The sequence below is a fragment of the Bos indicus genome, chromosome 25 (genome assembly GCF_029378745.1).
Source record: "Bos indicus isolate NIAB-ARS_2022 breed Sahiwal x Tharparkar chromosome 25, NIAB-ARS_B.indTharparkar_mat_pri_1.0, whole genome shotgun sequence".
In the NCBI taxonomy this organism is placed as follows: domain Eukaryota; kingdom Metazoa; phylum Chordata; class Mammalia; order Artiodactyla; family Bovidae; genus Bos; species Bos indicus.
In genome coordinates this window covers 27176231-27199513 of record NC_091784.1, presented here as the reverse complement: position 1 = coordinate 27199513, position 23283 = coordinate 27176231, and the positions used below count along the sequence as shown (strand labels likewise).

At 54.9% G+C, this 23283-nt stretch overlaps 4 protein-coding genes across 9 annotated transcripts; 3 read left to right on the top strand and 1 right to left on the bottom strand.

The window, feature by feature from the left end:
• The first annotated feature begins 6596 nt into the window (after positions 1-6596).
• Positions 6597-12090, top strand: CORO1A (coronin 1A). Its single transcript, XM_019987488.2, has 11 exons — positions 6597-6754; positions 8286-8484; positions 9648-9770; positions 9868-9997; positions 10084-10268; positions 10427-10546; positions 10738-10842; positions 10956-11101; positions 11213-11270; positions 11364-11579; positions 11877-12090. Exons 2-11 carry the CDS (start codon positions 8287-8289, stop codon positions 11979-11981), a joined length of 1386 nt encoding a protein of 461 aa, XP_019843047.2. The 5' UTR covers positions 6597-6754; position 8286; the 3' UTR covers positions 11982-12090.
• A 249-nt stretch (positions 12091-12339) lies between these two features.
• BOLA2B (bolA family member 2B) lies at positions 12340-15205 on the bottom strand. 2 transcript variants are annotated; one of them, XM_019987498.2, is made up of 3 exons: positions 15000-15205; positions 14813-14910; positions 12340-13428 (listed from the first exon to the last, which is right to left on the bottom strand). In XM_019987498.2, the coding sequence occupies exons 1-3, from the start codon at positions 15060-15062 to the stop codon at positions 13320-13322; spliced, it is 270 nt and encodes an 89-aa protein (XP_019843057.2). In that variant the 5' UTR covers positions 15063-15205; the 3' UTR covers positions 12340-13319. The 2 variants fall into 2 exon arrangements, with proteins under 2 accessions (XP_019843057.2, XP_019843058.1); XM_019987499.2 differs by lacking the exon at positions 12340-13428 and adding an exon at positions 14370-14512.
• Positions 15206-15472: 267 nt separating this feature from the next.
• Positions 15473-19857, top strand: SLX1A (SLX1 homolog A, structure-specific endonuclease subunit). 3 transcript variants are annotated; one of them, XM_070779882.1, is made up of 6 exons: positions 15473-15671; positions 16185-16236; positions 16398-16736; positions 17991-18118; positions 18295-18382; positions 19721-19857. In XM_070779882.1, the coding sequence occupies exons 1-6, from the start codon at positions 15505-15507 to the stop codon at positions 19721-19723; spliced, it is 777 nt and encodes a 258-aa protein (XP_070635983.1). In that variant the 5' UTR covers positions 15473-15504; the 3' UTR covers positions 19724-19857. The 3 variants fall into 3 exon arrangements, with proteins under 3 accessions (XP_070635983.1, XP_019843056.1, XP_070635984.1); XM_019987497.2 differs by lacking the exon at positions 19721-19857 and adding an exon at positions 18464-18589; XM_070779883.1 differs by lacking the exon at positions 19721-19857 and having other exon boundaries at positions 18232-18367.
• Positions 19745-23273, top strand: LOC109578376 (sulfotransferase 1A1). 3 transcript variants are annotated; one of them, XM_019987492.2, is made up of 8 exons: positions 19745-19967; positions 20827-21011; positions 21119-21244; positions 21333-21430; positions 21946-22072; positions 22195-22289; positions 22786-22966; positions 23092-23273. In XM_019987492.2, the coding sequence occupies exons 2-8, from the start codon at positions 20864-20866 to the stop codon at positions 23202-23204; spliced, it is 888 nt and encodes a 295-aa protein (XP_019843051.2). In that variant the 5' UTR covers positions 19745-19967; positions 20827-20863; the 3' UTR covers positions 23205-23273. The 3 variants fall into 3 exon arrangements, with proteins under 3 accessions (XP_019843051.2, XP_019843055.2, XP_019843052.2); XM_019987493.2 differs by having other exon boundaries at positions 19749-19967; positions 20831-21011; XM_019987496.2 differs by lacking the exon at positions 21119-21244.
• Positions 23274-23283: the final 10 nt, after the last annotated feature.

Here is a 23283-nt window from a genome sequence, read left to right as displayed (position 1 = left end):
GGAAGGTGGGGACAGAAGACAGACCCATGAGACTAAGTAGGAAATGCGGAAGTGTATTCAACAAGTGTAAACAGCTCTTTCAAGTAACTTGATTGTGAAGTAAGACAGAGTTGGGGAAGTGGTTTGAGGTTGCTAAGTGGAGAGAGGTTCCCCCAAAGACACAGGGGACCTCAGCTTGTTTTTAGATACTAAAGAGAGAAGGTCTGTGGAGAGGAGAATGTGGTAATGCAGGAGAAGGGGGTTAAACGATAGAGTGAGGTCACTGAAGAAGTGGGAAGGGATGTGTCCCAAGAGGGAAGAATTAACCTTGGACCCCAGGAGGACACCCCCTCTGTGATGACGGTCTGTGATTGTTTATAGGAGATGAAGATGTGGTCGCTGGTGGGAGCAGAGGGGTTGAAAGAGTTCTTACCTCTTTTGTCCATCAAATTGGAGCAGTGATCGTCTCATAAAGCTGGGGAAAGTTGCTTGAGTAGATGGCTGGTGAGAAGTGGCGGGCAAGGTTGGCTTAAGCCTGAGCCTATGCACAAGGCATCCTTAGGGGCCTCCCACTTAAAACCAGAATGCTTCCTGAATGTGGGTCAGGGCAGAGCCTCAGGTGGGTGAGGACCACAACGGTGAGAAGGCCTGGGGGTCACAGGGGCAGGGTCCAGGCTATCAGAGTAATTTCTTGCAAATGAGACCCAGACACCGCTTTACTTAAAGACTTATGTGGGAGACTTCCCTGGTGGTCCAGTGATTAAAAATCTGCCTTCCAGTACAGAGGACACAGGTTCAATCCCTAGTCGGGGAACTAAGATCATATATATATATATATATATATATATATATGTGTGTGTGTGTGTATGCATATATATATGCACATGTATAGGTGCATGCTCAGTCGTGTCTGTCTCTTTTCGACCCTATGGACTGTAGCCCACCTGGCTTCTCTGTCCCTGGGATTTCCCAGTCAAGAATACTAGAGTAGGTTGCCATTTCCCTCTCCAGGGAATCTTCCCAACGCTGGATTGAACCTGTGTCTCTTGTGTCTCCTGCGTTGGGCAGGCATGTTCTTTACCAGCTGAGCCACCAGGGAAGTTAAATCTAGAGGCTTGATTAGTTTCTGGGTGGTGGTAATGATGACAATGATAATTTTGACAAGAATACTGCAAAGGTGATGCTACACATAAATTTATTATTTTATAGGAGGCATATAATGTCTGGTTGTCCTACTTTTGATGATAAGATTCACTTTTGCTTTCCAGAATTTTGTTGTTTTCTGTGAAACATCAGTAAGAATCAGCCATAGGTATACATATGCCCCATCCCTCTTGAACCTCTCTCCATCAATTTTGTTGACAGCAACAAAATTCTGTAAAGCAATTATCGTTCAGTTAAAAAATAAAGATATTTTAAAAACAAACAAAATTCACTTTTGGGTTGTATTTTTTAGACAGTCATGTCTGTTGCATTGGTGATGCCATCCAGCCATCTCATCCTCTGATGCCCTCTTCTCCTTCTGCCCTCAGTCTTCCCCATCATCAGAGACTTGTCCAGTTGGTCAGCTGTTCACATCAGGTGACCAAAATATTGGAGCTTCTCCTTTAGTATCCGTCCTTCCAATGAGTATTCAGGGTTGCTTTCCTCTAAGATTGGCTGGTCTGATCTCCTTGCTGTCCAAGGGACTCTCAGGAGGAGTCTTCTCCAGCACCACAGTTCAAAGGCATCAATTCTCTGGTGCTCTGCCTTCTTTATGGTCCAGCTGTCACAACCGTATGTGACCACTGGGAAGACCATAGCCTTGACTATATGGACCTTTGTCAGCAGAGTAATGTCTCTGCTTTCAGCACATTGTCTAGGTTTGTCATAGCTTTTCTGCCAAGAAGCAATCATTTTCTGATTTCATGGCTGCAGTCACCATCCACAGTAATTTTAGAGCCCAAGAAGAGGAAATCTGTCAGTACTTCCACCTTTTCCCCTTCTATTTGCCGTGAAGTAATGGGGCTGGATGCCATGATCTTAGTTTTTTTAATGTTTCGTTTTAAGCTGGATTTTGCACTCTCCTCCTTCACCCTCTTCAAGAGGTTCTTTAGTTCTGCCTTGCTTTCTGCCATTAGAGTGGTACCATCTGCATATCTGAGGTTGTTGATGTTTGTTGGGCCTATCTTGATTCCAGCTTGTACCTCATCATTTCTCGTGATGTTTTTAGCATATAAATTAAACAGAGTGACAGCAGACAGCCCTGTCTTACTCCTTTCTCAATCCTCAATCAATCAGTTGTTCCATTCAGGGTTCTAACTGTTGCTTCTTGATCTGCATACAGGTTTCTCATGAAATGAATGAAAAAAGCCAGACCCATACTGTATGATTTCATCTGTATGGAACATTCTAGAACAGGCAAAGCTAGTCTATACTGACAGAAAGTAGATCAATGGTTGCTGGGGTCTGAGGGTGGGAACTGATTGTAGAAGGGTGTGAACTTTTGGGAATGATGGAAAAATCATATCTCGATTATGGTGGTAGTTACATGCGTGTGCTTGCTAAGTCGTTCCAGTTGTGTCCAACTCCCTACAACCCAGAGGACTGCAGCCTTCCAGGCTCCTCTGTCCATGGGATTCTTCAGGCAAGAATACTGGAGTGGGTTGCCATGCCATCTTCCAGGGGATCTTCCCGACCCAGGGATTGAACCTGCATCTCCTGTATTGCAGGCAGATTCTTTACTGCTGAGCAACTGGGGAAGCCTGGTAATTACATAGGTATATACATTTGTCAAAACTAATTGATCCATGTATTGTACTTAAACTGAGTGTGTTATATTGTATGGAAATAAAGATGAATTTTATTGTATGGAAATAAAGTTTATTTTAGTTTTTAAGTAATGCTGTAGTGATTAAGACTCTGTACTCCCAGTACCTGGGTTCCATCCATGGTCAGGGAACTAGATCCCACATGCCACAGCTAAAGATTCCGTAGGTGGCAACTAAAAGCTGAAATGAAGACTGATATTCCCATGTGCTGCAAGTATTAGTAAGACCTGGCACAGCCAAATAAATGAAATAAATACATATTTTTTAAATAAAAGGAAATAAAATAAGGTTACAACTCAAATGAGAAGAATCCACTCAAAATAGCCACAAAAATATAATAACACCTGTGAGGAGAAATCTAATGATATACTTTACAGAGAAAATTATAAAATTATATTAAAGGATATAAAAGACATAAATATATGGAAAAATACACTACATTCATGGGTGGAAGTCTTAATATCCTTCTCAAATCAATCTGTAAAGTTAATGCAATTTTATTAAAAACTCTGAGTTGAAAAGTCTTTATCTGTTAAAAATAAATACAGTAGTACTTAAGTTGAAGTGCTATTCTGTCTGGGATTTAATAGATTCCAAGAAAATAATGTGGAAGATGGAACCAGTATTGGTTGTATGTTGGTAACTGTTTCTTGGTTCTTTTTAATATTTGCTTATTTTTGGCTGCCTCGGATCTTAGTTGCAGCACATGGGATCTTTCATTGCAGAGCAAGGGCTTCTCTCTAGTTGTGGCAAATGGGCTCAGTAGTTGTGATATGCAGGCTTAGTTGCCCCGTGATGTGGAATCTTAGTTCCCTGACCAGGAATCTAACCCATGTCTTTTGAATTGGAAGGTGACTTCTTAACCACTGAACCACCAGCTAAGTCCCAGTTCAGTTCAGTCGCTCAGTCGTGTCCGACTCTTTGCGACCCCATGGACTACAGCACGCCAGGCCTCCCTGTCCATCACCAACTCCCAGAGTTCACCCAAACTCATGTCCATTGAGTCGGTGATGCCACGCAACCATCTCATCCTCTCTCATCCCTTTCTCCTCCCACCTTCAATCTTTCCCAGCATCAGGGTCTTTTCCAGTGAGTCAATTCTTCACATCAGGTGGCCAAAGTATTGGAGTTTCAGCTTCAACATCAGTCCTTTCAATGAACACTCAGGACTGATTTCCTTTAGGATGGACTGGTTGGATCTCCTTGCTGTCCAAGGGACTCTCAAGAGTCTTCTCCAATACCGCAGTTCAAAAGCATCAATTCTTTGGCGCTCAGCTTTCTTCACAGTCCAACTCTCACATCCATATATGACCACTGGAAAAACCATAGCCTTGACTAGACAGACCTTTGTTGGCAAAGTATTGTCTCTGCTTTTTAATATGCTGTCTAGGTTGGTCATAAGTTTCCTTCCAAGGAGTAAGTGTCTTTTAATTGCTTGGCTGCAGTCACCATCTGCAGTGATTTTGGAGCCGAAAAAAGTAAAGTCTGCCACTATTTCCACTGTTAGCCCGTCTATTTGCCATGAAGTGATGGGACCAGATGCCATAATCTTAGTTTTCTGAATGTTGAGCTTTAAGCCAACTTTTTCACTGTCCTCTTTCATCAAGAGGCTCCACTTTCATCAAGAGGCTCTTTAGTTCCTCTTCACTTTCTGCCATAAGGGTGGTGTCATCTGCATATCTGAGGTTATTGATATTTCTCCTGGCAATCTTGATTCCAGCTTGTGCTTCTTCCAGCCCAGCGTTTCTCATGATGTACTCTGCATATAAATTAAATAAGCAGGGTGACAATATACAGCCTTGATGTACTCCTTTCCTGATTTGGGACCAGTCTGTTGTTCCATGTCCAGTTCTAACTGTTGCTTCCCAGTTGATGGTAATTGGGTAACTGGGTTTTTTTGTTTAAAAAAATTTTTAAGACCTTTATTTTTATTTTTAAAGATTATTTTATTTTTTAATTTTTATTTTTTGGCTGCACCAGACAGCATATGGGATCCTAGTCCCCCGACCAGGGATCAAACCCGTGCACCCTGCATTGGAAGCAGAGAGCCTTAACCACTGGACCATCAGGGACGTCTGTTAAATTTTTATTTATTATATATTTTATTTCTGGCTGTGCTGAGATTTCGTTGCTGCCCGAAGGCTTTCCCTTGTTGCAGCGAGCTGGGGCTACTTTCTAGTTGCACATGCTTCTCACTGCAGTGACTTCTCTTGTGAAGCACAGCCTCTCAGGTGCTCAGACTTCTGTAGTCATGGTGCATGGGCTTAGTTGCCCTGCAGCATATGGAATCTTCCCGGACCAGGGATCAAACCATTGTCCCCTGCATTACAAGGCAGATTCTTAACCTTACTCGTCCACCAGAGAGTCCTGATTGATGGTAATTATTGAACCTGGGTGATGGGTACATACTCTAGGGTAAGTGAGCAGTGCTGTGCACCTTTTACAGGTGAGAAAGCATCGCTGAGGCATCCCGAAAACCACGGAGCAAAGGTTCTCTGGGCTGACTGCATCATGTTCTACAGACCCTTTAGGGCAGGACAGACCAGAGGAGATCTTTCGGGCCTTGCTAACAGGGTTGGATATTCTGAGTTCAGCACTTCAGTCCCTCTTTACTATGGGTATCTTGCACCTTAGAAGGGCCTGTGGTCCTGTCTCCTTCCTGGCAGGTGTACCAGTCAGAACTCTTTCGGGTGTAAATGCCAGAAGTCCAACTCAAATGCATTGACTTAATTGGGAAAGGGAACCTATTTAAGGTTAAGGGATTCAGGCACAGCTTGACCAGTTACTCAAATGATGTCTAGAATATGTCTGCTCGTATCTTGCATCTGCAGTCCTCTGTGTGGGCTCACTTTTCCTACATGCCAGATAGTATTATTAAGCACTTGCTACACTTTGGATGAGGTGCAGAAGGCTTTCTGTTCTCATAACGTCATGAGGTGAGTCAGACACTGTTTCAGATGGAGAAACTGAGGCTGCTGAAGGAGGATAGGGAATCCGCCCAAGATCACTCAGGAGGTGTGACATCCGAGAGTCAAATCCATAAAGCATCTGATTCTGGAGTGGCCTTTCTTGAACCTTCACATGGCAACCTCCATGACACAGTCTCTGAACCAAAGGATGGGAATGAACCCCTTCCTCTTGAGTCTCAAGCCCAGGCTCCAGCCTCTGCTTAGTTCTTGGAGCTGTTATTTGTGCCTGTCCTTCCAGTGGGCTGAGAGCTCTTTGGAGCAGAAACTCTGACTCTTTCACCTCTATAACACCAAATTATGTCATTTGCCCCTGGGAGGCAGGCAGGGTGGGGTGCTTCTAGGTGAAGACACACCCAGAGAGGTTAAGTGACCCTCCCAAGGCCACCCATTTGTACATGTAGGGGCCTGAATAGACCCCAGGTCTCCAGGGTGCAGGTGGACACAACGTTCCCCCTCCTCTTTGCTGCCCCCCACCACTTGTTCCCTGACTGGAGGTGGGGTAGAGAGATGGTAACACAGCCTTTGCTAAGGATGGGGGCTATACTAAGACTCACTTTGAGGGAACTGATGGGCCATTTTATGAATGCCAGGGAAAGGATGGCGAGTAGGCTGGGGGTGGGCTGGAGAAGGGAAGAAGGAACAGGCTATTTTTGCATATTTGACATTAAAAAAGTGCAGATTAGATTCTCAGCGACTGGCCAGCAGCATCTGTTTTGGTTTGGAATTGGCAGCTGAGGCGCTGAGCGCCGCGGCGGGAAGGGAGGGGAGGCTGCGGGCTGGTGGGCGAGGCGGCGCCTCGGCGGAGGGAAGGGCTCTCCCCTTTAAGAGCTCCGCCCAAAGGGGCGCTGCCACCCCTGAGGAGGCGGGCGCCGCCGCTTCTCATTCATTGTCTTGACAAGAGCATCCTCCGCGGACGGTCTCAGGCTCCGCCGGCTCCTTCCTCCTCCTCCTCCTCGCCCTCCTCCGTCTGGGGGGTCGCTCATCTCTCAGCCGCAGGTAAGGCTGGAGCCCGGCGACCCGGGCTCGGCATCGCTGCCCTGGGCCACCTGTGGGGCAGGCGAGAGCTTGGCAGAAGCCGGCCGTGGGGGTGGACAGACTGTCAGAGCCGCTGGCTCTGAGGTGGGGACGGGGCCCGTCCACGCCCCGCGTGGAGGGACTCGCCTGAGCGTGTGGGTGCGCGTGGGAGGGTCCACCCGTGTGTCCCAGAGCTCCGTGAGGGGGCGAGGGTGAGGGACCACGCAGCCAAGATGGAGGTGGGGGAGCCCGGGGGTCAGGACACCCGCCGGCCGGCCTCTCCCCAGAACGGAGTCTTTGGGGTGGCGGTGAGGGGCAGGGTGGGGTGAGCCCAGTAGCTGCCCTGAGCTTGGAGACAGGAAGGGGTTGAGAGCAAAACAAGAAAAGGCCAAGTTCCCCTTTCCGTGGTTTCCGGGGCCTGGTACCTGCGGTGGGGGAGGAGGCAGGGTGGGGCGATGGCTTCCTGTCTCCCAGCCTCCAATTTGGGGCTCCCCTGTTCCCAGACCCCGGCTTCCCTCCTGGACGGGTCCCCTGCCCCCAGCCAGCTCCTCTCACAGGCGCCTCATCCGCTTTCTGGACAGGTGGATCCACAAGCCTCCTCCAGTCCCAGGGTGGGTGAGGGTGGCGGGAGCTCTAAGGGAGAAGGGCTAGGCACGAGGGAGGCAGTGGAGGAGAGGCCGTGGGACCCCCACACCAGGCTGGCAGGAGATGCTTTGGGGCCCCAGCATGGGGCCTGGAGCCTGGAGAGCCAGAGGCAGGTCCCTTGGCTCTGCTCGCTGTCCACCCAGCCGTGGAGGAAAATCGTTCTCGCTACACCTCCGAGAAGTGAGCACCGGCTGCTTCCTTCCTGTGGATGGCTTCAGTGGGGTGGAGAAGGCACTTAAGGGCACCTGCTTAAGTTGGGGCAAGAAGATGAGGTGTGAGAAGGAGGAGATGCTGGGACCCCAGCCATCTGCCTGCTTCTGGTGCCGAGACCCGCGGGGGAGGCCCTCCGGCCACGAGGGACATGCCTCCCAGGCTAACCCACATGCCATTTCACTCCATGTGTCCAGCCTGGGCCTAGAGGTGGGGAGGGCCCCTGCCTTTTAGGCGGCTCCTCATGTGGGTGTGAGGTCTGGACACTGAGGCTGAGTGCACCCTCCAAGCTGTTGTCCTGAGGCCCCGGAGGGTGGCCCGTCAGAGAGGATGGGCCCTGTGTCTGTCAGCCAGTCCGTGGTCAAGTTGGCACTAGGTGCTACCCCTCACCCCAGGCTCTGCTGTGGAGGCCGAGGGTGCGGAAGCCAGGCCTGGGATGGGTTGAGACGGTGGGCCTTGCAGGTCAGCCAGGGATGAGGAGGGGTGGGCAAGGCATGTATAAGGGTAGCCGGATGTCAGTGACAGAGGAGAGCAGCAGGGAAGTTAGCTGAGACCATGACCGCCAGACTGAGGGGTGGGTGTCCTGGGAGAGATGGGGGCCACTGGAAGGTCAGGGTTGACCTGAGGTGAGAAAAGCTTTTCATCCCTCTTTCACCAGGATGAGCCGGCAGGTGGTCCGTTCCAGCAAGTTCCGCCACGTGTTTGGACAGCCGGCCAAGGCTGACCAGTGCTATGAGGATGTGCGCGTCTCACAGAACACCTGGGATAGTGGCTTCTGTGCTGTCAACCCCAAATTCGTGGCCCTGATCTGTGAGGCCAGTGGGGGAGGGGCCTTCCTGGTGCTGCCCCTGGGCAAGGTGAGCCCCTGGAGCCCTGGGGACAGGTCCTTCTCCTAAGGGGGCCTCAGGTCACTAGTGGCTCCCTGGCGGCCCCGATGAGGTGACTGTCACCCAGCCATCCCGGGCCGCAGTGCTGTCCTCTGCAAAACCGGGTTGAGCCACATGAACCTTACGCTTCCTGCAGCGCCTCCATGCAGCGCTCGGATGGAGCTGAAGCTCAGGGTAGGGGGTGACACGGGAAGTGCCAAATAGCAAGTCCTGCAGACCCAGGATTAGCCCTCCCAAGTCTCAGCATGGAGCTTTCTCCTGCACAGAGAGACGCCTGGGATGGGGTCTGGGCGGGCCCAGCAGTGCTCTTAGGGTTTGGAGGGACCTCCCTGAGCCCCTGGGAACCCAGCGAGCTCAGTGGCTCCCAGCTCACAGGCAGGGATGAGGTAAGAGACCCTCTCCCCGGCCCCAACCCTGGTCTCCCTCAAATCCTGCCCTCCCTGCTGTCTGCGGACCCCCCCGCCCCAGCACACTCCCGTGCTCTTGGGGGGTGAGACAGGAAGGGGAGATGGGCCCTCAGTTGTTACCTTAAAAGGCCCGATGGAAACATAGAGAAGAGGAAGTGGTTGTCGGAGTAAGAGCTGGGCCCGCGCTTCACACAGGAAACCCTGCTGTAGCAGCCGTCCCCGGAAGCAGCCATTTTAAACCCGTTATAACAGACTTCCCCATCCTTGTCCTTTCGTGGGGACCTGTTCCCACAGGCCAATCATTCACACACGCTTCCCTGGGGAGCCCCAGCCCTGATATAACCACACCCTCAGCCTGTCTCACGCTGGGGACCCTGGCCTGTCGTGCCATGGAAGAATCTGGGGTGGTGGTGAGGGTGGGGGTACCAGGCCCCAGGACATGGATAAGAAGCTGAGATGGAGCTGGCAGGAGCTTGGCCAGGGTCTGACAGAGGGGCAGGACCAAGCCCGCATGTCCATCCTGCGCTACCTGTGGCCAGCCCTCTGAGTTGCCCAGACAGCTCTGGGACTGGGGAGGAGCCCCAAATGCTCCCACCCTAGGCCCCTCTCTGCCTCCCAGGGACCCCACAACTTTCCCCTCTGTGCCTCTCTGAAGGGGCGTGGGGAGGTGGGATTGGGTTTAGAGGGCCAGAGCACCTCCCTCAGAAGCCCCGCTGTGTCCTCCAGACTGGCCGTGTAGACAAGAATGTGCCTATGGTCTGTGGCCACACGGCCCCGGTGCTGGACATCGCCTGGTGCCCACACAATGATAACGTCATTGCCAGTGGCTCCGAGGACTGCTCCGTCATGGTGAGTGTAGGGGGCACCCAGGGGCCAGGAGGGGGCTCAGGCACTAGAGCTGATGTTGGGTGCCACCAAGACTCGCTCGCTCGCCTCTTCTCTGCAGGTGTGGGAGATCCCCGATGGGGGCCTGACGCTGCCCCTGCGGGAGCCTGTCGTCACCCTGGAGGGCCACACCAAGCGCGTGGGCATTGTGGCCTGGCACCCCACGGCCCAGAACGTGCTGCTCAGCGCAGGTGCCAAGGGGGAGATGCGGGGAGGGCTGGCTACCTGATAGTGAGGGGGGAGGCTCCTGGCTTCTGACACTGGGGACATCACCCAGGTTGCGACAATGTGATCCTGGTGTGGGACGTGGGCACGGGGGTGGCCGTGCTGACGCTGGGCTCCGACGTGCACCCGGACACCATCTACAGCGTGGACTGGAGCCGAGATGGCGCCCTCATCTGTACCTCCTGCCGTGACAAGCGAGTCCGCATCATTGAGCCCCGAAAAGGCACCATAGTAGCTGTGAGTTGCCTTGACCTTTGACCCTAGGAGCTTAATCCCCCCCACCCCCCACCCCTGATGAGGCTCCCTTAGATGCTGCCCTCTCCAACTCCCAGCTGGGGCCTGGCCCTTAGAGGGTGTGTGCGGATGCCTGACTGGTCCCCTCCCTTTCCTTCCAGGAGAAAGACCGTCCCCATGAGGGGACCCGGCCCGTGCGTGCCGTGTTTGTATCCGATGGAAAGATCCTGACCACAGGCTTCAGCCGCATGAGCGAGCGGCAGGTGGCACTGTGGGACACGGTGAGTACTGGGCACGGACCAGGTTTAGTACCCTCTGCCCCGCCACGTGCCTGGCTGGAAGGGCAGGGCCTGTTTACCCACCATGAGATGGGGGTTTCCGCTGGTTGGCCTCTCAGCCCCGGGCCCCACTCCTCCAGTGGTGGAGTCCTGACATGGCCCGGCTCATGGTTGTCTCCTGCCCATCTCTACAGAAGCACCTGGAGGAGCCACTGTCTCTGCAGGAACTGGACACGAGCAGTGGTGTCCTGCTGCCCTTCTTTGACCCTGACACCAACATCGTCTACCTCTGTGGCAAGGTGACCCCGCTGGGCAGGGGGTCAGGGGAGTGAGGTGGGCAGGGGGACTTAGAAAGGACCACAGCTGGAGGCATCTGCTGGTGTTGACCCTCCCATGCACCTACTGCCTGCAGGGGGACAGCTCTATCCGGTACTTCGAGATCACCTCTGAGGCCCCGTTCCTGCACTATCTCTCTATGTTCAGTTCCAAGGAGTCCCAGCGTGGAATGGGCTACATGCCCAAACGTGGTCTGGAGGTGAACAAGTGTGAGATTGCCAGGTGACTGCCCCTGCCCCTGACCTGAGTGCACTCCTTGAGCAGCGCTGACCCCCATGCTGACCTTTAGTCCCAGCCATGCTGTGGGCACTGCTCACCTTCCCGTTTCCACAGATTCTACAAGCTGCACGAGCGGAAGTGTGAACCCATTGCCATGACGGTGCCTAGAAAGGTGATGCTCCCAGGTCCCCCCTCAGGCTCTCAGAGTGGTCGGGTGGTGGGTGGCCTGAGCACTCTCTTAACCAGTCCTGGCCTTGCCCCACAGTCGGACCTGTTCCAGGAAGACCTGTACCCGCCCACTGCAGGGCCTGATGCTGCCCTCACGGCTGAGGAGTGGCTGGGGGGTCGGGATGCTGGGCCCCTCCTCATCTCCCTCAAAGATGGCTACGTGCCCCCCAAGAGCCGGGAACTGAGGGTCAACCGGGGCCTGGACACTGGGCGCAAGAGGACGACACCTGAGGCCAGTGGTGCTCCCAGCTCGGTGAGAGGCAGATGGGAGCCTGGGAACCAGGGCAGGAAGGTGGGGTAGGGCAGGGGCTACTGATGTGGTCACTGACCCAGTGGAAAGAGGCTGGCGTTTGGGGGCAGCCACATACACAATATTGGGGATCCTTTTGGGGCTGGGAGTGGATAATCCTGAGGCCTCAGGAAACAGGTTCCAGGCTTATAGGCCTGCAGTTCTCTGGATGAGGCAAAGGGGTCCAAGCCCTGGGGGCTCATGGGAGGCGGCCTAGTGGCCCAGGAGGGGCTGGGGCTAATGCTGCCTGGGGTTCCCCAGGATGCCATATCCCGGCTGGAGGAGGAGATGAGAAAGCTCCAGGCCACGGTGCAGGAGCTGCAGAAGCGCTTGGATAGGCTGGAGGAGACAGTCCAGGCCAAGTAGAGGACCATCGGCTGGGGCCGACAGCCTCGCCTCCCTCCCTTCCATTCCCACTCCTCAGGCCACAATGGCGGATAAAAAAATAATAATAAAATGGCTTTATTTTCTGGTACCTCGCAGACTCTGATGACTAGTCAAGGGGATGCTGGGTATGCTGAACTGACCTGCCTTGTGCTTCCCTCTCCATAGCCTTGATGAGCCTGACCCCTGGCAAGGGGCTGGAGAGATGCCTCTAGATGACCCTAGACCAGTGGTCCCTGAGATTTTTGGCTCCAGGGACTGGTTTCATGGAAGACAATTTTTCCATAGATCAGGGGGGTGGGGGTGGGCTGGGGGATGGTTCAGGCATGACTCAAGTGCGTTCCATTTAGTGTGCACTTTATTTCTATTATTACTACATCAGCTCCATCCCAGATCATCAGGCAGCAGATCCCGGGGCCTGGGAACCCCCGCCCTCCGCAGATAGGAACAGGCCTTTGGGGGGCAGGGGGGAGCCACCCTGTGCTGACACGGGTGGGGAGCCTGCTCTGCTTTCCAGCCGGTAGGTCTGAGCTGCTCAGGGCTCTAGCCTGGATGGCGCCTCAGTCATTCTCATGTTTACCCCCCAGTCTGCCTTTGCTAGTCAACCACAGCATCAGCTGTCCTGACCCTGCTGCTTGGGGAAATGAAGCAACCAGCGCTTACATGACAGCTGTCAAGCTGTAGGCCCAAGGGATCAAAATAAGGGGTTCTTTGTAGGGAGGAAGCTTAGGCCCAAAATAGTGGGCCCGACCTTAGTTTACAAGTGAGGAAACTGAGGGGCAGAGCAGGAGAGGGCAGATCCTGAGTTATGACACAGTCTTCCGTCCAGTTCAGAGCCTTTCCTGCACCGTGCGGCTGCCACTTGAGCCTTGTCGGTGGCTTCTGCCTGGGCCTGGCCTCTATAAGAGGGACCTGTATTGGCAAGGAGTGGAGAGGGGCTTGGGGGAAGGGGGGTTGGAAGTCGGTTTTTGATGGCCAACTTAGCAGGTGACCCCCTGAGCTGGGACACAGGGTTATTGACGATGGGTGTCCTGGCCACAGCAGGGCTTCGTTCATCCGTGCAGGGACCAGCAAGGAGGAAATGTCCCATGTGAACCTCTACTCCCCTTGGGCTTGCCATACAAATGTCCCTGTCTGCCCACTTGAGCCTCAGTCTCTATGTAAGCCATGTGACCCTGGGCAAGTCCCTTTTCTCCAGGCCTCCATTGCTCATCTATAGAAAGGGTAGGGATTCTGCCACAGCTCTGTGAACACGGGGGGTGGACCCAATCAGGGGTGTGGCATAGAGAGAAGCAGAGCATCTGGAGCTGGAGCCTGAGCCTAACCTCCCCACCCCCACCCTACCCACACACACACACACAATGCGATGTTGGGCTCTCCCAGTGAAGCAGACTTGCGAGTAGTTATCAGTTCTCCTGGTCCAGGGAAACTGAAAAAAAAAAAGTTCAGGAAAGGATCCCTGGAACTCAGAAAGGTTAGCCCCTACTCACCATGACTCCTAGCTCCGAGGAGCTAGAGAAACAAGAGAGAGAGGTGGTGGTGGGGGGGGTGTGTGTGTGACAGTAATTTAGGGGCCAAGAAACTGGCCTTGAAAACAGAGGAACAGGGTGGGTGGGATGGTTGAAACCCACAATTTCTCTCCCCCAAAGAGCCCTGGCCCCAATTAGGACACTTGCTATTCCTCTTGGGTCGTGGAGACCTTGTCTGTGTAAGGCCTAGGCAACCCTGTCACCCGTGTTGACACCAGGGCATCACCTGCCCCAATTGTGTGGCTCTGGTGACCTTACTTTCCTGCTGTAACCCTACCCCTATGCCCAGCCCACCTCTCCATCCCAGAAAAACCTCACCCTGGGGGCAGCTGTGGCCACATCAAGCCCAGGACCAAAGGGTCACTGGACCTTCTCCAGGGGCCAGAAAACACCAGCATTCCAGGCGCTGGGAAGGCCCTGCTAGGGGACCAGGTTCCTGAGGCTGTGGAGGACTTGTAGGGGACGTGTGGAATCCTCTATTATGCTTTGACATTGGAGTGATATACTGGGAGGAAGGAGAGGTTTGCAAGTTTCCCAGGGTCCTGAAACCTTGGGCACTTTCTCATCTGTGTATTTTGAAAGAGGACTGAACAGAATGCCCAGAAATGGTCAAAGAATGGGGGGTTGGGTGAGTATTGGAAGTATCCAAGGAGTCCACGAAGGCCCACGCCGGAAGGGACTTTAAAGACAGACGTTTCACTTTATAAGTAGGGACACAGGCCTATGTGTGGAGAGGGACTTGTCCAAAGTAAAACAATGGAGAGTGGAGGGCAGGGAGAAGCCAGGCCCTAGACCCAGCCTCTGCACACCTCCCATACACACAACACACTGACACAGAAGCTGGCCCTGATACATAATTTAATGCGTGTGCAGGTCCGGGTCCCTTATTTCTGCTGCTCACGGGCCCACTGCTCTGGGGTCAGGGTTTTCTGCTCAAAAGCGTGAATGTGCAGGAGCTCTTCTGCTAGGCAAGTGTTCACAAGCCTGGGAGAGAGATGGGGTTAGAAATGGGCAGGCTGGGGCCTGGGTCGCAGTCCCTGAAGCTAGGGTCTGCCGGGAGACTGGAGGGGTCCCCCAGGTTGTAGTCCCCGGGACCTGGGAACAAGAGAGGTAGAGGGCTTAAGTCTCAATATTTGATGCTGGGGCCACGAAGGCGGGATCCCTGGGGTGGTGGTCTGTGGTTGGGCCGCATGGATGGGAGTGAGAGTTAAGGTTTCAGGAAGCGGCCCGGTATGTGGTCCCAGAGCTGGGGCCGCGCTGAAGAAGGTGTTCCCGGAATCTCACCGGTGTCTCTGAAGCAGCGGCTTCCCCTCGAATTTGGCCGACACCACGAGGACTCGGAAGCTGGACGCGCAACGGTTGGGAGTCGTGTCCTCCACTTCCTATGGGGCAGAATGGCGTGGATGGTGCCAAGTCCGCCCCCCAGGAGCCCTGTTCCCCTCGTTGGACGAGCTCAGGCCGCTCAACTCACCACGTGCTCCGCTTCCAGGTCCCGCTGCAGCTTCTCCCGGAGGTACTCGGCACTGAGTTCCATTGTGGCAGCCCAGGGAGGGTGGAAGCCCACCGGGGATGGGACCCCAGTTCTGACCCCAGCCACACTGCTTCCGCCCTTACTGGCGCCACTTCCGCTGAGGCACCTACTTCCGCCCTTACTAAGACGTCCGTAAACTCAGCACTTCCGCCCTATCCCAAGCCCAGTTTTCCAACTGCCTTCGGTTTCCGCTCCTGTCAGAGTCAGCATGAGGCTCCAGCAGACTCTAATCGGTACCCGCCGCCTGAACAGCAACCCGGGTTCTGTGCGCTGGTTTGGACACCCTAGCTCCAACTAGGAGAGGGTGCACGAGTTTGCATTGCTGTGACTTCTAGGGTACCTCGGGATAGCTCCCAAGCGCTTTTTCTGAAACAAGCATCTTGTGGCCCTGGCAGGCCAGCCCTCCCCGGGTCACAGGCCACAACAATCGACCCCCAAATTGGCGATGGGCCCCGGATGCTTCTTCGGCGTCTACCTGCTCTACTGTCTGAACCCTCGGCACAGGGGCCGCGTCTACGTGGGGTTCACCGTCAACCCTGCGCGTCGAGTGCAGCAGCACAACGGGGGCCGCAAAAAAGGCGGGGCCTGGCGGACCAGTGGGCGCGGGCCGTGGTAAGAGAAGGCGGGTCACTGTCTGGAGGAGGACTTCAAGGAGAAGGCGGGGGCCGGTGAGGGAGAGGCCGGCTGAAAGGGGCGGAGCCAGGCCTGTGGCAGTGGGCGGGGCCCGCGAGGGGGCAGGGCCGGGGGCGGGAGTAACGGGGGCGGGCCTATCGCCGCGGAGGAGGAGCCCTGTTTGGGCCTGGGTCTCAGAAGACGGGATTGGGTGGGAAGGGGACTGATCTAGGTTTGGTCAGTGACAGGGAGTTTGGTGAACAAGACTGGGTTAGAATAGAGAAAGCCTGGAAGGGAGAGGAACTGAAGAGGGCTGTTAAGCACCTGTGACTAGAGGTGGGGCCTGAGGTTAGCAGGTGCGAGGGGCTGGCTATATCTTCACGAAGGGAGTAGGGCCTCGTGAGCTAGGGGTGAAGCCGATGTGACTCCACTCTCCGGTAGGCCAGGGGATTCGGTTTGACACGGAGTGGGGCAGGGGGCTCACGGGTCGCGCGCCCTCCTTCTCTTCCCTAGGGAGATGGTGCTCATCGTACACGGCTTCCCTTCTGCAGTGGCCGCCCTTAGGGTAAAAAGGAGTTGGGGGCAGCGGGAGGATCAGGGCTAGGGCTCAGGGCCCTCCCCGGGCAGCCCCCTTCCCCGGGGCGACTCCCTTCCCCAGGCGACCCCTTTCCCCCCGCGGACCCCTTCCTCAGCTGGTCCTGAAGCTCTGTACCCCCTCGCCTGCAGTTCGAGTGGGCCTGGCAACACCCACAGGCCTCGCGCCGCTTGACGCACGTGGGTCGGCGCCTGCGGGGAGAGGCCACCTTCGCATTCCACCTGCGCGTCCTGGCGCACATGCTGCGCGCGCCGCCCTGGGTGCGCCTTCCGCTCACCCTGCGCTGGCTGCGCGCTGACTTCCGCCAGGACCTCTGCCCGCCGCCGCCACCTCACATGCCACTGGCCTTCGGGCCGCCGCCACCCCGGGCCCCACCCCCGAGAAGCCAAGCAGGTCCTTCCGACGATATGGGATTCGAGCCGCAGCAAGACGTCGACGTCCGCTGCACCCTGTGCGCACGTGCGCTCCAGGTAAGATGGGTCAGGGCAGTTTAGGATTCAGAGGACTTAGGATCAAGGGACAGGGCCGTCCACTGACACCTTTTGGCCACTCTACCCCCATCTCTATCCTTTTTTTTTTTTTTTGCTTTTGTCTGCGCTCGGTCTTCTTTTCTGTCAATGGGCTTTCTCTAGTTGCTCAGAGCGGGGGTTACTCTCTACTTGCCGCCCGGGCTTCTCATTGGCATGGCTTCTCTTGTGGAGCACAAGCTCGGGCTCCCCAGGCATGTGGGATTTTCCAGACGAACGATCGAACCTGTGTCCCCTGCCCTAGCAGGCGGGTTCTTAACTACTGGACCACCAGGGAAGTCCTGCTCCCATCTCTACAATGGGAATAGTGCTTGCGGCTATTCCTCAATGCCAAGGCCTCCTCAGGGCCTTTGACCTTTCCCTTGGACTGGAAGATTCTTCCCTAGACCCTCCATCTTAAGAAAATGCCATCTCTCCTCCGGTCAGCTTTTCCTTGGCTCTCCATCTAAAATTGCCTCTCTTTCTTGTACATCTCCTTGGCTTCCTTTAAAGCCTGTTATTGTCTGACATATTGTATATTTTATTTACCTTATTATCAGTCTTTCCACCCCCACCCCCATATTAAACTCCACAGGGGCATTTAGTTCCTTTTCACTACTGTAGAACAGGGTCTGGTGCAGAGCAAGTGGCCAATAAATATTTAATAAATTAACTGAGATGATGTGTCTGGCTTCTACTGAGCTCTCAGTAAGTGTAAGTTGAGTTCTTGCCATTCAAGGATTAAGTGACCTATCTGAGATCTCTCAACCTGTAAGGAGCTCTAGGTCTGGCTGCCCTAGCCATGCTGTTACATAATCACTGCTAGCCCTCAGAGAAAACTGGCCAGCTTAGTCCCTGTGGACCAGTATTTTAGCCTCTCGGTGCCTCAGTTTCCTTATCTATGTGCTGTGTTTAGTTGCTCAGCATGTCCGACTCTTTGCAACCCTATGGACTGTAGCCCGCCAGGCTCCTCCGTCCATGGGGATTCTCCAGGCGAGCCTACTGGAGTGGGCTGCCATGTCCTCCTCCAGGGGATCTTCCCAACCCAGGGATCAAACCCAGGTCTCCTGCATTGCAGGTGGATTCTTTTCCATAAATGCAAATAACAGTAGCACGTGCCTTATAAGGTTTTTATGTAAAGCCCTTGGAACAGTGTGTGGTCCGTTGTTAGCTACATGATTACTCCCCGTTCTCTTACCTGCCTGCCACCTCTTGCAGGATGAAGAGAGCCCCCTATGTTGCCCGCACCCTGGCTGCTCCCTAAGGGCCCATGTGATCTGCCTGGCAGAGGAGTTCCTGCAGGAGGAACCAGGGCAGCTCCTGCCTCTAGAGGGCGCATGCCCTGGGTGAGTCCCACATCCCTGCTCCAGGCTGGTTTAACTCCAGGAAGGTGGGAAGGGGGTGCCCAGTTGCCCAAGTCCAGGCCTGGGGGTAGCCAAGGCCTTCTCTTGGCACCCAGGTCCTGGCCTGGAGGAGGCTTGTGATCCTGACTCTGTTTCCTATCAACCATACCCCCTGGTAGCTGTAAGAACTCACTGCTGTGGGGAGACCTGATCTGGCTGTGCCGGATGGGCACTGAGGAGGACGAGGAGGACTCAGAATTAGAAGAGGTGAGAAGTGGCTTGGACCCCAGCCTCTCTACCCCACCCTGTCTCCTGGGCTGCCTTTCACCAACCCTCTTGTCTCCACAGGAGCACTGGACTGACATGCTCAAGACCTGATTCCCAGCATTCTCAACCTCCACCCACTCCTTTTCTTTGCCACCCTTTGTGGCTCTGGCCAGTTTTTACTTGAATACAATAAAAAGTCTGAGTTCAGGGTACCTGCTGGTGTTTTCTGGGCGTGGGGAGCATGGGTAGGAAGCAGAGACCCTGCTGGTAACTGGGGCCTGAAGAGGACAGGGGAGCGGGGAGGGGCTGCTGGCCGCAGCATGGCCCAACCTCTGAAGTCACACTGTCCTTTGAGGGGTTAGGAGACTCACACCCTGGATGCAGAGCCCACTCAGCTCCAGTGCCCAGCTTGACTCTGGTGGTGCTGGTGGTTTAGTCGCTAAGTTGTGTCTGACTCTTGCAACCCCATGGACTGTAGACCGCCAGGCTCCTCTGTCCATCAGTTTTCCCAGGCAAGAATACTGGAGTGGGTTGCCATTTCCTTCTCCAGGGGATCTTTCCGACCCAGGGATTGAACCTGGTTCTCCTGCATTGCAGGTGGGTTCTTTACTGTCTGAGCCAACAGGGAAGACTCTGGACTTTAATCCAAAGAGTAAGAACAAAGGCCGAGGAGGAGAGGAGGGTGCTCTCCCCCAACAAGGTCCTGTGCCTCTCGAAGCCCCAACTTCTTGTCTCTGTCTGCGGAGCCTCGTTCAAACCCAGAGAAAGAAAAGCACCTTCTGGGGGCCGTTGTTTTACCAACCATAAATGAGGCTCCACGCTGTCCTTGGAGCTCCCTCCATGGGAGTCGTGGAGCAGGGACATGTGGAGCAGGGGCACGTGGAGAAGTCAAATAACTCCCAGGGTTGACGCAAGCATTCTGGCTCTTTCCTATCCTACGCTGCCTCAAAAAGAGCCTGCCTTGCGTGGCTCCACCCCAAACCCCGTCACCCTGCCCACGTACATCCCTCTGGACTCTGGACTTGCCCTGTGGTCAGAGCCAGAAGTTCCCGGAATGTTCAGGCTGCTGGGGGCCTGCGGGCTGCCTTCCACCTGAACTCTTGGCATCTTCAAACCTGGCCTGGAGCCGGCAGAACCGTGAGTGCCCCGTTTCACCTCTTCTCCCCTGCCCTTTCTAGACAAGGCACATTAGAAAAAGCTGTCTCTTGGCCCTCTCAACAGAGGAGGAGTCTAGAGGGCAGGTTAGGAGCCAGGATTCCAGCTCAAAACACCAAAAAAAAACCCCCGAAAAACTATTGCACCATTGTGTCTAGTTTCAGCCTTTTGTTTTCTACACAGTAACGCACATCTTGGGTTTTCAGGCCGGGCTAAGCTGGGTTCCAGCTGAGGAGGGTCCTCCCACCCCAGACGTAACCCTCTCCTTCCTGGAGGACAGCCAAGTCCCAGTGCTGGCGCCAGGCCCCTCCCACTTGGGAACTACAAAGCTTGCAGCTCAGAGAGCGGTCCTGCACTCACCATACCGTGCCTGTTCTAAGCCCCACGCAGACACAGGCAGGGTCACAAGGCCAAGATCCAGGGAGATCAGGTGAGAGCGAGGCTGGGGGGCAGCAGGGCTGGATCCCGCTCACCTCTCGCTGCTGCTGGCTCTGGCTCCGGTCCTGTCACTTGATCTCTCCACTCCCACTTCTCACGATCTGCCCTTTCCCCTGCTGCTGCTGCTAAGTCGCTTCGGTCGTGTCTGACTCTGTGCGACCCCATAGACGGCAGCCCACCAGGCTCCCCCGTCCCTGGGATTCTCCAGGCAAGAACACTGGAATGAGTACCCTTTCCCCTAGAAGTGCTCAACTCAGTCTCCAGGCTGGCTTGAATCTCTCTCCTCCTTGCACTTCCTATTCTCCGCTGAGTCATCAGTTTTGCTCACTCATCTGCAAAACTGTGACACAGTTGCTCAATTGGCTGTGTTTTTCTCCAACTGGGAGGGGCTGGTTGGGCAAGCTGGATCTCAGGCCCAACTGGCCTTTGGGAGTTTTCCATATGTGAGGCCCCAGGGGAGCTCAAGGGGGAAACGAGAGGGAGGAGCCCATCAGGATTAGGCCTATCGCAGAAGGGAGAAGACAAAGCAGCTGGCCAGAAGTTCAGACAGGCAGGCCCTAGAGGTTTTCTCAAGTGCACATTGAAATCCCCTGGAGAGCTTCCAAAAAACTGCTATCAGGGTCCCATCTCCAGAGAGTGATTTAATTGATTTAAAAGCTCTGCAGGCAAATGAAAATGCACCCTGAGTTGTGATCCACTGCAGGAACACAGGATCTGGCTTTGAATCCCTGCCCCACCACACTGTGAGCTAGCTCTGTGAGCGCAGGCAAGTGGCTCAGGCTCCTTCAGCCTTGGGTTCTTTACTTCAAAGCAAGAATTCAACAGCTGGCACCATTGACATATTGTTCAAGGAAGGAGGCCACACCCCGGCGCCCCTGAGAAGATAGCATGGAACTGATCCAGGATACCTCCCGCCCTCCAGCAAAGTATGTGAAGGGCATCCCTCTCATCAAGTACTTTGCAGAGGCCCTGGGGCCACTGGAGAGCTTTGAAGCCTGGCCTGATGACTTGCTCATCAGCACCTACCCCAAGTCGGGTAAGTGATGGGGATACCCAGGCCTCCATTGGGCTGCAGTCCCCACCTTGGGCTGGGAGGGGCGTGGCCTCAGCCCTGCTCATCCCCCATCCGTTCCCACCCGCCAGGCACCACCTGGGTAAGCGAGATCCTGGACCTGATCTACCAGGAGGGTGACCTGGAGAAGTGTCAGAGAGCCCCTGTCTTCTTGCGGGTGCCCTTCCTTGAGTTCAGCGCCCCTGGGGTTCCCACAGGTGTGTGGCAGGGTGCTGGGGGCAAGCAGAATGGAGGGAGGTTTGATTGGGGCTCCAGCTCACGGATCTTGCCCTACCTACGGCTTAGGTGTTGAGCTTCTGAAAGATACACCAGCCCCACGGCTCCTCAAGACACACTTGCCTCTGGCCCTGCTTCCGAAGACCCTGCTGGATCAGAAAGTCAAGGTGAATGGCAGAGGGAGCCAGAGGAGGCTTCTAGGGCCATCCCAGCTTTGGCCCTGCCTTCTGGGAAGGTCTCACTTCCTCCAGCCTGGTCTCATCTTAAGAAGGATGGGGTGAGGGGCATCTGCCTGATGCTCTAGTGGGGTCAGGTATCTGGTGAAAATGAGACTCCTCTGTGCAGTCTGGGTGCTCACAGGCCTGTGGAGGAGGGGCTGGTGGGAACCCGGCATGCCTTGTTCCAAATCCAGACAGAGTGGTGTTGAGGGGATTAGATTAGTATAAAATAACAGTTTCAGGAACCCAGAGTTCAGCCCAGAGTTTAGCATCAGAGCAGGGTTCAGGTCCCAGCTGGATCTTGCCTGCACCCCAGGGCTGCAGGCGAGTCAGCCTCTACCTGCTTCTCCTTTGGCCAAACTGAGAGAACCTCCCTGGCAAGGAGGCCATAAAGGGGGGACACCTAGTGCCTGGTGTGCCATGTGGTGACGACGCTGGGGTTGGGGGATCACTTGCCCCTCCAGGTGATCTACATCGCCCGCAACGCCAAGGATGTGGCCGTCTCCTATTACCACTTCTATCGCATGGCCAAGGTGCACCCTGACCCTGGCACCTGGGACAGCTTCCTGGAGAAGTTCATGGCCGGGGAAGGTGAGGCTGACTCTGGAGGGTTGGCGGGGGGAGCGGTGTGTGTGTGTGTGTGTGTGGAGTCAAGGAGCACCAGCTAAAATTTATGCCAACCTCTGTGTCCCGACCATCTGCCCTGTCTCCAGTGTGCTACGGGTCCTGGTACCAGCACGTGCAGGAGTGGTGGGAGCTGAGTCACACCCACCCTGTTCTCTACCTCTTCTACGAGGACATAAAGGAGGTGAGACCACCAGCTCCCATTTCCCTCCATGTCACACTTAGGAAGGCAGGAACCTCACAGAGCCTGCTGAGGCCCACTCAGCACCCTCCCCTATGGCAGCCCACAGACCAGCCCTCCTGGATCCCCTGCCCAGGACTGAAGAGTAGGAGTGCCCCCTCTGCGGCAGCGCCCTGTGCAGCCCTTTATGTCCTAACGCCTGAGTCAGCAACACGTGCAGACATTCATCTGCTCTGTACTGCCAGTGCTTCTCCTGGGACCACCATTATGAAAGGGGACTGTCCCTCCTCTCAGCCAAAAGGAACCAGACCTCTGTGATCAAGGATCACAGGGTAGAAGGCAGTCACACCTGCCCCTGGAAAAGAGGACCACAGTCAAGGAACAGGGCCTGAGGTCTCTAGGCAGAAATGGCCAGATCCCCTCAGGGTTAGAAAGGCGCCTCCCTTTTCTGCTCAGCAAGTAATCCAAACCTCCCTGAAGAGCCTCTCCACTGCTCCAGGACCCCAAAAGGGAGATTCAGAAGATCCTGGAGTTTATAGGGCGCTCCCTGCCTGAGGAGACTGTGGATCACATTGTCCAGCGCACATCTTTCAAAGAGATGAAGAAGAACCCCATGACCAACTACAGCACCATACCCACTGCAGTCATGGACCACAGCATCTCTGCCTTCATGAGGAAAGGTGAGAGCCGCCCCAGGGGGCGGGTGTGGGCATTTGGGAAGTGGGGGAGCCTCAAATGGAGCTGCCCTTCGGCCATTCGGGGCCACCTCTGCAGCCGGGACCTCCTTCCTGCCATCTCTCCCCAGGCATCACTGGTGATTGGAAATCCACCTTCACTGTGGCCCAGAATGAGCTCTTTGAAGCCCACTATGCTAAGAAGATGGCGGGCTGCAAGCTCCGCTTCCGCTGGGAGCTGTGAGTGGTCCTCTGGAGGCATATGAAACAAGCCCAGCCATGGCTTCAGAAATAAAATCTGATGTGTGTTAAACAGAGAGCCT